Raw genomic sequence first — 15,267 nt, forward strand, 5'->3', positions numbered from 1 at the left:
ATCTTAGTAAATTGGTGTCTCTGAGCTTCAATTTCCCATCTACAAAATGGGGATAGTAGTTCCTCTCTGCTTCATAATAATGTTGTGAACATAAACGCACTGGATTGTGAGGCAATCTAATACAACAGCAATAGTAAATAGATAATGATAAACTTTAGTAGAGCCCTGTCAGATTGATTTCGGTAGGGCAATGTGCTCACCACCCCTGCCTGGCAACCACCTAGGTGACTGATAACTGTCCCTAGCTTTGTGAGTTGCAGACTTGGTCCTCCAATGGAAGGGCTCTCTACTCTATTTCCTCAGTTAGCCCAACAGAAGAAGTTCTCTTTCTGCTTTGGTGTATGTAGTAAGGTATATCTGTTCCTCTAGTTTTTTTTTTTCATAGCAGGGGTTAAAAGCAGGGAGAGTTTAGTTGCTATTCTATTGCTAGGAAGTTTGTATAGAACCATAGAGTATAGAAAAATATATCATAACTTGCTCAAAAATTTCTTTCTTCAAGCAGGAAAGACTACAAACCCATTACAATGCATCTTACCCCTGCTCGCAGTTCCTTAGAAGCAGTATCAGATTTTCAATCATGACAGGCAGGGAACAGCTACAGCTCTGAGACCTAGCTAGATAGAGAAAGCTCTACAAAAATAATTTTGGAAGTAATTCCTTTATACTTTAATTCACAGGCTACTAGGTAGAACAAGAAATTCAGATAAAATACTTCCTACTGCAGAGTATCTTCAAATTTCTGCCTCACCTTCCAGGGTCTCCTCCATTCCTTTGTAGCATAGAGGGAGAGTGGCACCAATGTTCTAAGGGTGTGTCTAGACTACAGAGTTTTGTCGACAAAAGTGGACTTTTGTCGACAAAACTATACCTGCGTCTACACTACCGCTGAGTTCTGTCGACATAACGTCGACAGAACTCAGCAGTTTTGTCGATGCTGGTAAACCTCATTTTATGAGGCATAACGCCTTCTGTCGACAGAGTTCTGTCGACAGAAGGTGTTATTGCATGTAGGGTTGTGTCTAGACTACAGGGTTTTGTCGACAAAGCAGCTTGCTTTGTCGACAGAACTGAATGTAGTCTAGACGCTCTTTGTCGACAGAAGCTTTGTCGACAAAACCCTGTAGTCTAGACGTACCCTAAGATACTAAGATATCTGTGAAAAAGGAATCTAGAGAGAGAACTGCTGCTGTGCTATAGAAATAAAGTGTAACTGAAAAAAATCATTGATGAGATTATATACAACGGGCAGACTTCACTCTACGTTAGCTTGAATGTGCTAACTCAACACTGGAGTTACACTCAGTGATTTGACTGATATCACACAGTGACTGAATTAGCAGATTGAAATAGATGTTGAGTTGTTAGAACTCAAGTTGTTGCATCTTCTAGCTCAATCTTAAAGCAGCACTTAACTTTATTCAGTTTTGTGTGTGTGGACAGAGGCCAAGTAAGGTAACACTAAAGCTAACTGTACTGTGAAGATATCTTTAATTGGCTCCTTGAACTTTACAGAGGTTCCCTAAGTCTCTGATCGGAGAGGACATGGGGAAGTCCTGTCATTTCACTAAATTCTGAAGTGAGAAAGGCAATGATACATAAAGCCTGATTAACACCTTCCTAAAGAAGACATAGGAAGCAGTGGGCCAAGAGGCTCCTTACAGTCAGCTTGTTACTCCATGTCTGGGCTGTTTTCTCTCTCATCCCTCACCAGCTATAGGAGGGTGAAAAAAGCAGTGGGAACCAGGTCAAACCATGGTGTGAGCAAGGTCTTGTTAACACAGGCATTTTTGTGCTTTTCCCTGAAATCCCTATTTCTCAGGTTGCTAGTTAAGTGTTTCTGGCAGAAAAATGCCTTAGACAAGCTACAAGAAGCTGCTGGAGTATGAAAAGTAGTGTTTCCTGCAATTTTGCTGTAGAGCCCCAAACCCTAAACAACAACCCAGCAATTCTTAGAATCCAGGAAATCCATTGTTAAGAATAAAGAGGACCCGATTTTAATTATTTTTTGTTTTGTTTTCTTGCTGCTCTGAGGTGTGTTAAACCTTCAGTTTTTGTAGGAAGATGGAATTATCCTGGTCTTCAAAGGTGCTTTGATTGACAAGTCTGATTCTGCTGCAAAAGAGTTACTAAGCAGGGTAAGATCCATTAAGAGAGTTCTGTGGCATTTCCCTATACAGATGATTTTTTCAAGTAGACAGAAAATGGGTACAGCATATACACATGGAATGAACAAGCCATCTGAAATGGACATTCCATATTTTGGCATGGAACAAGGTTTTACAGTTGAAGTCTTTCAGAGAAAATATTTAGAATGACAGACTTGACTATAATGTTATGAGTGGTACCTTTAATTCTACATTTAACTTTTTGGTAAGGTAAATGTTTGAAAGTATTCTGGGTCCCCAGAATTCTAGGATTTGGGATTTTTCTAACAGTAAGTTTATGAATGACAACATGTGACAGTGATTACAGCAGGAGCAAAGGGGGCATAGAGACCAAGGTTACAATTCTGATTAGCAGTGGCTCAACATGTGACCGTGGACAAATCAGCTCCTGTGCCTCCGTTTCTCCAACTTTACATGGGATTAAATTTAAACACTCATGTGAACTACCGTACTTAGATATTCAAATGAAGAGTGCCAGCCCCAAGCAGTTTAAAATGCAACTTTGTACCAAGTATGAAGTAGAAGCAACACCGATATTCACACTTCACACTATTTTCTCAGACGCCTTTTTTACTTACGTTTCAGATCCATATTTCGTGTTTTATAAACAAAATACGTATAAATTTGAGTTGTGCGGATAAGAATCTGATCTCCACTGTAGCGTATTGATCGGTACCACCAAGAACCCTAAGACGTTCAATAAGGATAGAGTGTGTTAAGGATTAATCTTTTAATTATAACTATCAAATACTATAATACATTAACACACATCGAAACAGCTTTTCAATTAGTGATTTATTGAGAATCAAACTCCAGAATTCATATCCCACACAAAACAATGAGATTCACACTACAAAGTCTGAATTTGTCTTAATAGTCATGACGGAACAATATCAGTTCAATTTCAGTTTTGTAAAAAATCAGCTTTTATCATCTCCAATACTAAAGGTCATTCTAACGTTTTATAAGTTACCAAAATTACCCCCCTGAAGTTTTAATAAAGGTTGCAAGACTGTTAGTACACACCAACCGGAATGTGAAACTGACTAGAAATAATTTTGTATTTATTCTTCAAGAAATCTATAACAACAGCATAATTTATGTAAAATAATTTTTAACTTTTATTTTTCTCTCTCATAGCTGAACATTGCAAGCTTAGGAGATTTACAGTCATGCCTTCCTTTCCTCCAAACTTGGGGGACTTCCAAATTTAAACAACTACTTCAGCTTTTAGGGTTTTTAGTTTTTCTAGCTTTTTCTTACAGAAACAGCCTTAACAACAAACTGATACAAACCAGTCACAAAACTTGAAAGCTAGTCACCCAAGTCTCCTGAAGACAACAGGTTATTCATAGGTCCCCCACATATGCACTTACAGTGCATTTTCTTATTTGTGCCCTTTGCTTTAGCTTCTTCAGAACAGAGTTTTTAAGTAAGCCAATCAAGGACCACTTTAGATGGCTAATGAGCCAAGACAGTTTGCAATAATATCAGCAAAATATGAATGGTCAAAAAAGGTTAAGTTCAACAGTCTGATGAACTTGTACACAGAGATTCATAAAGATCCCACTAAACCTTATAAGTGATGCAAATGTTTATACATATGCTCTGAAACAGCATTCATGTTTCATATATTAATTATATGCTCTGAAACAGCATTCATGTTTCATATATTAATTATTTTATGTTTATAGTGTGAGCAGATTTATAAATGGGAATAGAATACTACCTGATCTATGGGAGGAATGCTTATATAATTTTGACAGATAGGGGAAAAGAAGATGGTGCCCAATCGTCCCTTTTACATTTTCTTTTGTCTTCTCTTTTCCTTATACCTGCTCTCACCTATCCTCCTATCTCCTCCATCCCTTAACCCATGGCTTCTCCCCCCTATAACCAATATTGCCCTACTGTTTCCTTGTACACCCCCCATTCTATCTGTTGTCTCCTGTTTCAGATTTAGATTAACAACTTTCTGGGAGCAAGTACCTAGCACGATCAGGTCCTAGCTCTTGTCTGAAACTCCTAGGTACTACAGTAACAAAAATAATTACATTTATTCATTCTATCACATACACTCGTTTCTGTCTTCCCCACTTGTTCACTTTCTCCCATATCCTGCCACAATCTAGTGCTGCCCTATAGGGGAGATAAGGCCAGCAGAAGTATGGTCCCTCCTTAACCTCCAGTCTAGTTCAGTAGCCACTTACATCAGTAGCAGTGGAGTTAAGCTGCCTATAAACTGGCCACGTGTAGTAGTACCTAGGATCTCAAAATTTCCACACAAAACTGTGCATGGGGAAAGGAGAGTACAAAGGGAGTTTTTAGAGGGAGAATCCAACGGGGAGAGAGAAAGCTTTCACACAAAATTAACAGTTAAAATAAAATTATTACTACACAAAATAATAAAAAAAAATCTTACTATATATTTTAGAAACTGTGTGCATCTGTCAGTCTGTGAGTATATCTGTTTAAGAACTGCTCCTAAATGGTAAGAGCTAGAACTACCAAATTCCGTATCTTATCATAACTTAAAGCAAGGTCAGGGTTGGTGGTGCCAGGACAATGGGATATGCCTGGAATCCGATTATTTTCTATAACATGGAAAGGGAATGGTCTGATGGCAGGAACAGTTATGCTCTGGAATGACCACAGGGGGAGGGAGGAGGACGGCAAACATGTGAGACGGTTATACTACAAAGAGACCACAAAGGGGAGGCTGCACCTGTAAGAGTGGCTGAGTGGGGACAGGACTCTGCACCATGGCCAGCCATGGGTGAGTGGCCCCCTTATCCCAAAGCTGGAGCCCAAATCACCTCCCTTGCCAGCCCCAAACCCCACCCCTCAGCCCCAAACACAGATTGGGGGAGCCTCTGCAGCCAGCAGCCTCCCCAGAGAGCAGCTGCCAGCTAGGGCCAGGCAACAGAGCCCCTGCTGCCACACGCCCCACAAACACCAGCCACTGGCTGGGCAGTGCAGGTCCACAGACCCAGACAAGAGTCACCGGCCATATACAGTGCAGCCACAGACGGCCTTGGGGCTTCCCTGCCCCCTCAAGCTCCTGCCCTGACCCCCCACATGCTCCCTGCCCTGCACCCACACCCTCTGCGCTCCCTCACTCCTACATTCCCTGCCCTGCTCCCCCACACCTCCCAACTCCCTGGCTCTGATTCCTACACCCCTCTGCCCTCATTCATGCACTCCCCTACTTGCTGCTCTGACTCCTGTACCCCCACACCCTAATCTGATTCTAGTATCCCTCCTCCCGCCTTGAGCTCCCCCCATACCTCCCAAACCCCTGCCTAGTCTCCCCCCGCCCACACAAACACTCTCAGCCCCTGTCCTGAGCCTCCCCCAACACTTCCCAAACCTTTTCCCTGACTCCTGCTCTCCACTCTCCCTGCCTGAGCCCCCACAATGACCTGAGCAATGCCAGGTAAATCCTCTAATTTTAATCCTTTAAAATTATAAAAAAGGTAATCAAGAGAAATTCAAACACCAACTTGTTCCATCCATATCTGATGTAATTCCCTATAATTCCTTATTTCAAAGTTTAGGTTCAGCCCTGGGCCTCCAGCAACAACCCTGAATTTACTCCAAATGCCATTGATGAAAGATAATCTCCAATTGTGAGGAATGGGAAGAGAAAATGTGCAGCAGAATAAAAACAGTATTAGAAAATTTTCAGGATAGTCAATGTTTCCTGTTAAAACCCCAGCTCTTGTAACCCTGAGAATCTTTACTTCCGTTCTAAAAGTGTTTCAGAGAAAAGCCTGACAAAATGCATCCTGGAAAAAGTCAAATGCCAAGAGTCAGATGAAAAAGAATTCAACAATATTTAAGCAATTTAGGTTATCAGTTAATATTTTGAGACCCTGACTCATGACTTCTGATTGCCTGAGGATGGTAATATTGTGTATATATAAAATATATGACAAAGCAAATTCCCCAACAATGGGTTGTGAATTTCCACAGAATTAAGCACCATGATATAAGCATCCTTTTTCATACAAGCTTTTCTGTAAGTGCACTTGAAATGAAAGCACACACAGTTACTAGACTGTATACAAAGCTGTTTTAGGAATAACATCTGAGCTTCTCATTCCTCACTTTCATAAAATAGAGATTTCTCCCTTTATTTCAGGTAATACTCACCACAACAACTGGAAGAATAACCATAAATGCTACTCCGTACACAAGCAAAACCTAAAAATAAAGAGATCTGATAAACACAAGTCTATTTTAATTTCAGTTATTTACTACTAGTCATTATTAGTTATATTACAAAAGAGAAGTTTTCTTATGTACATATATATTTACCAAATTTATCGCTGTAGCGCCATCTTGTAGCTTTGAAGGGTACTATAACTAAACAACATATCACGTCTGTCATTTTCCTCAGTTAAATATGGTAAGTGTTTTGTATGAGTAAGTTATTTAAAACATTCAAGTGTTGTCATGGGTAGATTGTTTTAATTATCCAAAATTTGTCTGTTAAGTAGTGTTTTTAAGGAGAGGTACTTAGCTATTCTACTCTTGAGCAAGCAGGTGAGAATCAGCACTCAGCTATAACATAACAGAAAGGATATTTAAACTATGGGTGCAGAATTTCTAGGGCACAAGTTACATGGAAATAAGACATTTACCTGTTTCCACAATTCAGGGGTCAGCAACCTATGGCTCAGTAGGGAGCCAGATATGACTCTTTTGGTGCTCAAGCTCAGCCCACCCACCCCATATTCCCATGCAGCAAGGAGCCCGTGCTGGCACTTCAGCCTCACCCCCACTGCAAGATTGAAAGGCCAGTGCTGGCTACCTGGGGGGGGGAGGGGCGGGTCTGGCTCCCCACTAGATCCAACTGGTGGGGAAAGCAGCAAAGCCAGAAATGGTTCTGCACGCTGCCATTTCCCTTCCCCCAGCTGGGGGAAGAGAAGTGCAGGGATGCGCTTCCTGGAGGCTTTAGGTAGAAGGGGAAGCTGCAGCGATCCTGACCTGGCCCTTCATCCAGCCAATGCTGCCCGAGTGCAGCAGCCCAGCCCCTAGCCAGGTAAGGTAATCTGGAACCTACCCCACATAATCTATTTCCCACCCCCAGCAACCTGCTCTGCCTCCTGCACCTACTACATATCCCAACCCCCTGCCCTGAGCCCCGCATACTCTCCAACCCTGACTCCTGCACCCCCAGCAGCAGAAGTCCCATTAAATAAAGTCTGACACAGTACAATGTTTCATTTACACTATTATTAATCATCATGTCAATTATCAATAGTATTAAGTTGTATATTTTCAGTCATGCAAATAGGCATTCTTACACATCTCTTTGTTGATCACTTGTTCTGAATTGTTATGTAGTTTGGATCTTTGGTTTGAAAAGATTGCTGACCCCTGCCATAACTGATGTTCTTTGAGATGTGTTGCTCATGTCCATTCAACATAGATGTGTGCGCTGACCATATGCACCGGTGGCAGCAGATTTTTCGCTTAGCAGTACCTGTAAGGGTGCCCGCTCAGGTGCCCCCTGAAGAGGCACACATGCCACACTACATACGGCATATCTGGTTCCCTTGACCCTGAATTATTTCTTGCTGGAAAACTCCAACAGCGGGGAAGGAGGCTGGGACGTTGAATGAACATGAGCAACACATCTTGAAGAACACCAGTTACAGAAAAACATAACTGTCTTTTCTTCAAGAGATTGCTCACGTCCACTCAACGAAGGTGACTGCAAGCAGTATGTCTGAAGGTGGGAGGAGTTCACTGACATGCCAGCTGCAACACAGCTGTTTCAAAGGCAGCATCCTTTCAGGCTTCATGCATCAGGATGTAGTATTGCAAAGGTGTGCACAGAAGACCATGTTGCAGCTTTACAAATGTCCAGGATAGGAACACTAGCAAGGAAGGAGGCTTGTGCTCTGACTGAGTGAGCCCTGACAAGTAGGGGTGTCTGAGCACCTGTCAGCTGACTGGATAACCTCCTGTATTTGGTCTTCCTATTAGAGACCCTTTGTGTGGATACTGGGAATCCCTTTATTCTTTCAGCACAAGCAACAAAGAACTGGAACGACTTACAGAATGGCTTTGTTCTATCATTGTAGAAAGCAAGGGCCCTGCCGACATCCAGAGCATAGAGTCATTTCATCTTGTTGGTCACGTCAGGCTTTGGGGAGAAGACCGGGAGGAAGATATCCTGCCCCATGTAAAAAGCTGAGACCAACTTAGGTATGAGGGCAGGGTGTGGTCATAGCTGCACCTTATCTTTAAAGTTGACTGTGTATGGGGATGCGAAGTCAAGGCATACAACTTGGAGCCCTTCCTACCTAACAATCTCCATGAGGCAGGACACCTTACAGATGCAGAAAGAAGTACATGGTCATGAGCTCGAAGAGCAGTCCACTAAGCATGGAGAGGACCAGGTTAAGTTCTCATTGAAGAATGGGGACCCATACACGTGGAAATAGCCACTCAAGTGAAAAAAAAATCCAGGACGGTTTGGACAGAAGCAGTCATGGGGTGACACCATACTGGTCAGCTCACACCAAAAATTGAGTCCATTTGGCTATCAACGGTCCCTGAACCGCATCTGAACAGGACCATTTGTTCACATTGCACCATGGAACAGCCACGACATAAAGTGGAGTTATGGCAGGTCCAGGTGGAGAAGGCAGCCGTAATCCAGAGAGAGCAGGTCTGGGTGGAGCAGTAGGGCACACCATGAGGCTCATAAGAGTGGCATACCAATGCTGCCAGGGCCATGCCAGTGTGACAAGAATGATCTTGGTCTTGTCCTGTTTGACTTTCACCATGACCTTGGCAATCGGAGGAAACGCACAGAACAAGCTGCCTGATGAGGAAGGAATTCACCAGGAACTCTATATCTGCTCGGTGTCTGAAGCAGAAGTTGTAGTACTTTGTGTTTTGTACTGTGGAGAAGAGGTCCACCTGAGGAGTGCTCCACTTCCAAAAGAGCATGGTGGTAACTTGCAGGCTAAAAGCCCACTCATAGTGAGGGGAAAACTGCCTGTTCAGCTGGTGGGCTAAGAGATTCCATGAACCAAGGAGATGGCGAGCCTCCAGGTGAATGTTGTGTTGGATGGAAGTGCCAAAGGCAGATGGCTTCCCAACAGAACGTGCAGAACTAAGCCCCTGTCCTGCTCCCTGCCGGCTAACATAGAACATTGTGGCAGTATTGTTTGCAAAGGTCTGGACCACTGCCCACCAGATGAGGGAAGAAGCCCTGTGAACCGCCCGCAGTTCCTTGACAATTATATGGAGGGGCACTTCCCACATCAACCAAGTACCTTGGGTCCAGAGATCGCTGAAATGGGCACCCCTGCCCTAGTCCAGTGCATCCAAACATTCCTGGGACTCATCAACAAGGCCAGAGAGTCGAAGACCTGGGCTGGAACCATCACCACCCTTTCAAAGGGGTTTTGAGAGGATGTATATACTGACGCCAGCCAATAGGGAATCACATCCACAACCTGGCATATTTGACAATATAAGTGAACACCACCATGCGCCCAAGCGGTTGAAGGTATACATACCATGGCCATGATGGATGGAGAAGTGCTGAGCCAGGCTATACTGTCCATGGGGGCATGGAGCTTGTCTGAAGGAAGACCCCACCAAGTTGAGTGGAGTACTGTGCCTATAAACTCTACGCGTTGGAGCAGCACTAATTGTGACTTTTCTGTGTTTACCAACAGGCCAAAGTGATGTCAGAAGCCGGCCTCGATGAGTTAATTGTCCAGGTAAGGGTAGATCTGCACCCCCTGTTGTGGCTGGTGGCTGCCCATCTCAGACATACATTTGGTAAATACCAAGGGGCTGTGGCAAGTTGGAATGAGAGAACTGTGAAATGACAGTGGTTTGTCCCCATCACAAACTGCAGGAAGAGTTATGTGCACCTCAAATATCTGCACATAGAAATATGCATCCTTGAGATTGAGGGTGGCATATCAATTTCCTGGATCTAGGGAAACAATATGGAACCTGAGCCTCACCAGGTAACACTAAGCCACGCAGGTCCAGAATGGGACAGAGCCTCTTTTGGCTTTGGGATCACTGTGCTGAGGATCCAGCGGTCCATAGTTGAAGAGCACAAGACAGGGAGGAAAAGGCACAAATGGCTGGAGAAGAGTACAGGGGAAGGATCCTGCTGTCTGACAGGATGTCATCTTCAATCATACCCTCAAAAGAGACACTTGGAGCAACCTTAGGATGAGAGGACGCTGTTGAGTGGTAGAGTAAGGCTTAGACTGTTTTTTCTTGAACCCTTTATACTTGCTCTGCCCCAAGTCCTGATGGGGTTAGGAAGGCTGGGCATGCACGGATTGAGGTTTAAATTTCTTTCACGCCGGCCCCAGGATGTACAGCCTAAGTGTATGGAGGATGGTGCAAGAGTCCTTCAAGCCATGCAACTTAGTGTCTGTCTGTTCTGCACACAGGGATGTCCTTCTTGCTGTGCCTCAAGAGAGAAGCCAGAAAGAAGCAACCAGATGCCCTTTGCATGGAAACTGCCAAATCCTTAGACCAAGCCACTGCGGCGGCCACATCCAAGGCTGCTTAGAGAGCTGCTCGAACAGCTGTCACCCCCTTCATCCACAAAGACCTGAAACTCCTTCTTTGAGTCCTCTGGAAGAGAAACCTTGAACTTACTGATAGCTTGCCATATGTTCACCTTGTACCAAGAGCTGAATGAGGCACAATGAATAAATGTTATGTTCCAATCAATCAAGCATCTTCAAATTTTTATTTTTCAAGATTGTACCAAGCTGGCCTTGCCTCTCACAGTGGTTGATAGTCTCTATCACCAGAGAATTGGAGCTGGGGGGCAAATAAAGATACTTGTGTCCCTTTGCAGGTACAATGTACTTGCATTCTGCCCACTTAGAGATGGGGAGAATGGAGGAGGGCATTTGCCACAGGGCCATGATGATTATGGCTACCCTGTCATGGAGGGATAAGGCTTGGGTTAAGGCTGCCTGTTACAGCACCCCAAAGAGGGTATCCTAAGAGTCCTTGAGCTCCTCTTGAGGTTTGAAGTTGGTGGCCACCTTCTTAAGGAAGTCTTGGTTGGCCCGAGCATTGTCCAGGGGAACTACCAGAAGGGGACTCATGAAGGCCTCATCCAGAAGGGAGGAGGAAGAGACCTGCACTGGGGAACTTCCTCAGAACCAAGGGAGGCCAGAGGTTGTGCCTCTGCCTCCTGTACACCACCAGGGGGGTGGGAGCCTTCAAAGCCTCAGGTGCCAGAGGGGTTTAGAAGAGGCAGCAATGGCAGATGATGCCATCAACGTACAGCCTACTGAGCATGGTGTATCTGTGGCAGCACAGGGAATCCCACAAGTTACACGGGTACCACTAGGATGGCTAGGCCTGTGGTCACTGAGCAGTCTGGGAGCCCATCTACATTACTGGGGGCATCAAATGAGGTACATGAGCTGGAGGCGCTGAGGCTTGGTCCTAGGCCAGACTGACAGAGTATGCAGTTCCAGGGGACTAGGAACAAGGGCTGGTACTTGTGTGGTACCATGCACTGATACCGACACTCAGGATGCAGAGGAACATTGAGAGTGATCCTCTGGAAAGAAAGCAAAGTTACTCACCTGGATGCAGTCACTGTCCCCATGGTTGCTCCACCATAGGTGCTGGGCTTGCCTCAGCACCGCAATACAGAGATTTTTTGCAGCAGTAGTTTGGCTGGACTGCGCATGCGCGGGGAGCGTCCTGTGGTGTTCGCGCCCTTTTGCGCTGCTCAGTCCGGTCTCAGCCAGTTCCTCGAACACGCGTCAGAATCTAGAAAATAGAAGGACACAAACTCCAAAGCGGGGAGGTGGGTGGGTAGTGGAGCACCCACGGGGACACACATCTCGAAGAACGACAGTTACTGCACCAAGGTGAGTAACTTCGCTTTCTTCGAGTGATGTCCCCGTGGGTGCTCCACTATAGGTGTCTGCACAGCAGTATCCCTCCCGTATGAAGGTAGGTGGGATTCAGAGCTCCTATTTATCAGCAGAGAAAAGAACTGCAGCTGCCACCGAACTATCAGGCAGCCATCTATGCTGGATAGCATAGTGTTTTACGAAGGTAAGACAGGATGCCCACATGGCTGCCCTACAAATGTCTGCAAGGTGGACACCTCTGAGAAAGGTAGTGGAGGTTGTATGGCTCTAGTGGAGTAGGTTGTAGGACGTTCGGGGAGCAGTATTCCCCCATATGGCATAGCACTGGGTTATGCAGGACACAATTATGTTACCTATTCTTTAAGATGAACCCTTTGGAGAGTTCTACCAGGGACAGAAGGAGTCTTCCTAAAATACTTAGTGTAGTCTATATAGAAAGCTAGAGTCCTGCACACTTCAAGAGTATGGAGGGCTGCTTCCTTAGGAGAAGCATGTGGCTTGGGGTAATATGAAGGCAGTATAATGGGCTCATTGACTTGGAAATCAGAACAGACCTTAGGTTTGAATGCTGGGTGATGTCTAAGGATGACACAATCTTTCTGGAAGATGGTGTATGGAGGTACCACCAATAGCTCGCTGACTTTGCACGTGGAGGTGATGGTGAGTAGGAACACCAACTTCTTGGTTAGCAGCTGAAGAGGAATTGTGGCTAGCGGCTTGAAAGGTAGGGCCATGAGAGTTCATAGGACTAGGTCCAAATCCCACAATCAGGGAGGTGTCCGAAGGGGAGGGTTCAAATTTGTTAGCCCCTTGAAGAATCTCTTCGTGAGGGGATGAGCAAATGCGGAGAATCCCTCAATTGGTTGTCGAAAAGCTGCTATTGCCGCGAGATGTACCCTAAGTGATGCTAAGGCCAGTCATGTTTGTTTCAGCTCCATCATATAGTCCAGTATGTGGTGGATAGGAGCAGTGAGAGGGTCGATGTGGTGTTCAAAGCACCAGCTGGTGAACCTTCTCCATTTTGCAAGGTAGGTATTTCTTGTATTTTGTCATTTACTGTGTATCAGGACCTCTTTGACATGATCCGAGCATAAGGTTTTGGAAGCATTTAGCCAGCTAGGTACCACGCTGTGAGGTGCAGTGTGCGAAGCTGTGGGTGAAGAAGGCAGCCGTGGTCCTGAGTGACTAGATCTGTGAACAGTGCTAACTGGTATGAAGGGTAACGAGATAGTTGTAGGAAGAGAGGAAACTAGTGTTGCCTCGCCCATGCTGGAGCTACCAATATTATCGTGGCACGGTCCATCTTGTCCTTCTGAAGCACTCTTGGAATGAGTGGTATGGGAGGGAAGGTGTACATAAGGGGACCGTTCATTCCAGCTGATGAGGAATGTGTCCCCCAGGGAGCGGTGACCGAGACCTGCCCTGGAACAATAACTGCGACATTTCCTGTTGTTAAAAGTCATAAATAGGTCGATGAGTGGCATGCCCCATCAGCAAAAAAAGGGAGTGGAGGACTCCGAGGTGAAGCTCCCATTCATGATCTGGAGTGAAGTTTCTGCTTAGGGAGTCCACTGTTGTGTTGTTGATGCCAGGTAAGTATGATGCCACAAGAGCGATACCGTTGGTGATGCACCAATTCCAGAGTCGGACCACCTCTGCACATAGGGATTGTGAGCATGCGCCTCCTTGACGATTGATGTAGTACATTGTCGCTACATTGTCTGTCGGGATCTTTACTGTGCAGTTGCGTATCTGGTTGCGGAAATGCTTGCAAACAAGGCCCTGAGCTCAAGGAGATTTATGTGGAGTAATGTCTCTTGGGGTGCCCAGCAGCCCTGTATCGAGACTCCACCCATGTGTGCACCTCAGCCCAGACGGGAAGCATCTGTAGTAAACTGGTTAGTGGATGGTTAGTAGTAATGGTTAGTGGAAGGGCACACCTGACAGTAAGTGCTTGTCTATGGTCCACCATTCCAGGGAGGCGATGGCCTTGGGTGGAGCACTCACTACTCTGTGTACGTCTCGAGTTGTATGGTTGTGAACAGTAGCCAGCCAATGTAGTCTGGAGTGAGAAACTACAAAAGTGGTTGCAGCCATATGATCCACGAGCTTGAGAGCTATAAGTACCTGAACCATGCACTTCACTCAGAAGCTATCTATCAATAGCTGGATTGAATGAAATCTGGCTAATGATAGGAATGCTCATGCTACTTTGGCATCTAGTCGCACTCCAATGAACTCCAAGTCTTGGGTAGGTTGTAGTGTGGATTTGTCCTCACTCACGAGTAGGCCTAGGGACTGGAAGGTCTGTCTGGTGATGTTGAGCATCATGCCCACTTGAAAGGAGGTCCGACATTTTATGAGGCAGTCGTCTAGATAGGGGAGTATGACAACCCCGTTGCATTGGAGGTGAGTGGCTACTACTGAGAACATTTTCGTAAACACTCTGGGAGCAGCAAAGAGCCCTAATGGTAGGATGCGGTATTGGAAGTGATCTTCGCCAATAGTGAACTGGAGAAACCATCTGTGCGTGGGATGGATCGAAATATGAAAATACGCACCTGCAGGTCGAGAGCAACAAACCAGTCATTCTAATCCAAGGATGGGATTATAGATGCCAGGGTTACCTCCAAAAACAATGTTTCAAGATGGTATTTGTTTAATTGCCTGAGGTCCAATATCGGTCTCCATCCCCGTTTTCTTCTACACCGGGAAATAATGGGAGTAAAAGCCTTTCGCTCTGAAGTTGTCTGGTACCCTTTCTACCGTGCCAATCCCCAGTTAAGATGGTTGATCTCGATCCGCAGTTAAGATGGTTGATCTCGGTACAGAGTATATCTTCGTGAAAGGGGTCCCTGAAGAGGGACGAGTTTGGTAGGGTTGTGGGTGGGATGGATAGGAAGGGTATGGCATAACCAAATTGGATTATCTCCAGCACCCATTTGTTGTTGGTGATATCTGCCCATTGATGGTAAAATGGGCGCAGGCAATGATGAAACAACGAGGTGGTAATGAGTGGCTGAAAAGTTGGTGAGACAGGTTGCTTGCTCCCGACCAAACAGTCAAACCTGCTGCCTGGCGTTGGGTTGGTTCTGTGGGCAATTATTCTGGTTGCAGCATCTACAAGGCCGGTGGCATTCACGCAACTGATCTAAAGGCTGATGCTGCTGCTGCCACTGTTGCCTGGTGTGAGTATA

General features: G+C 45.3%; 1 protein-coding gene across 1 annotated transcript in view; it reads right to left on the minus strand.

Annotated features, from left to right (window-relative positions):
- Positions 1–15,267, minus strand: part of SEC63 (SEC63 protein translocation regulator) — a 121,253-nt gene that overhangs the window by 47,436 nt on the left and 58,550 nt on the right. Inside the window, exons 7-8 of the mRNA XM_075923967.1 lie at positions 6,321–6,371; positions 2,744–2,852 (exon numbers count right to left, since the gene is read on the minus strand). Of these exons, the coding sequence (XP_075780082.1) occupies positions 2,744–2,852; positions 6,321–6,371 (160 nt within the window). The remainder of the gene's footprint in view (positions 1–2,743; positions 2,853–6,320; positions 6,372–15,267) is intronic.

The sequence above is a fragment of the Pelodiscus sinensis genome, chromosome 3, assembly GCF_049634645.1.
Source record: "Pelodiscus sinensis isolate JC-2024 chromosome 3, ASM4963464v1, whole genome shotgun sequence".
Lineage (NCBI taxonomy): Eukaryota > Metazoa > Chordata > Testudines > Trionychidae > Pelodiscus > Pelodiscus sinensis.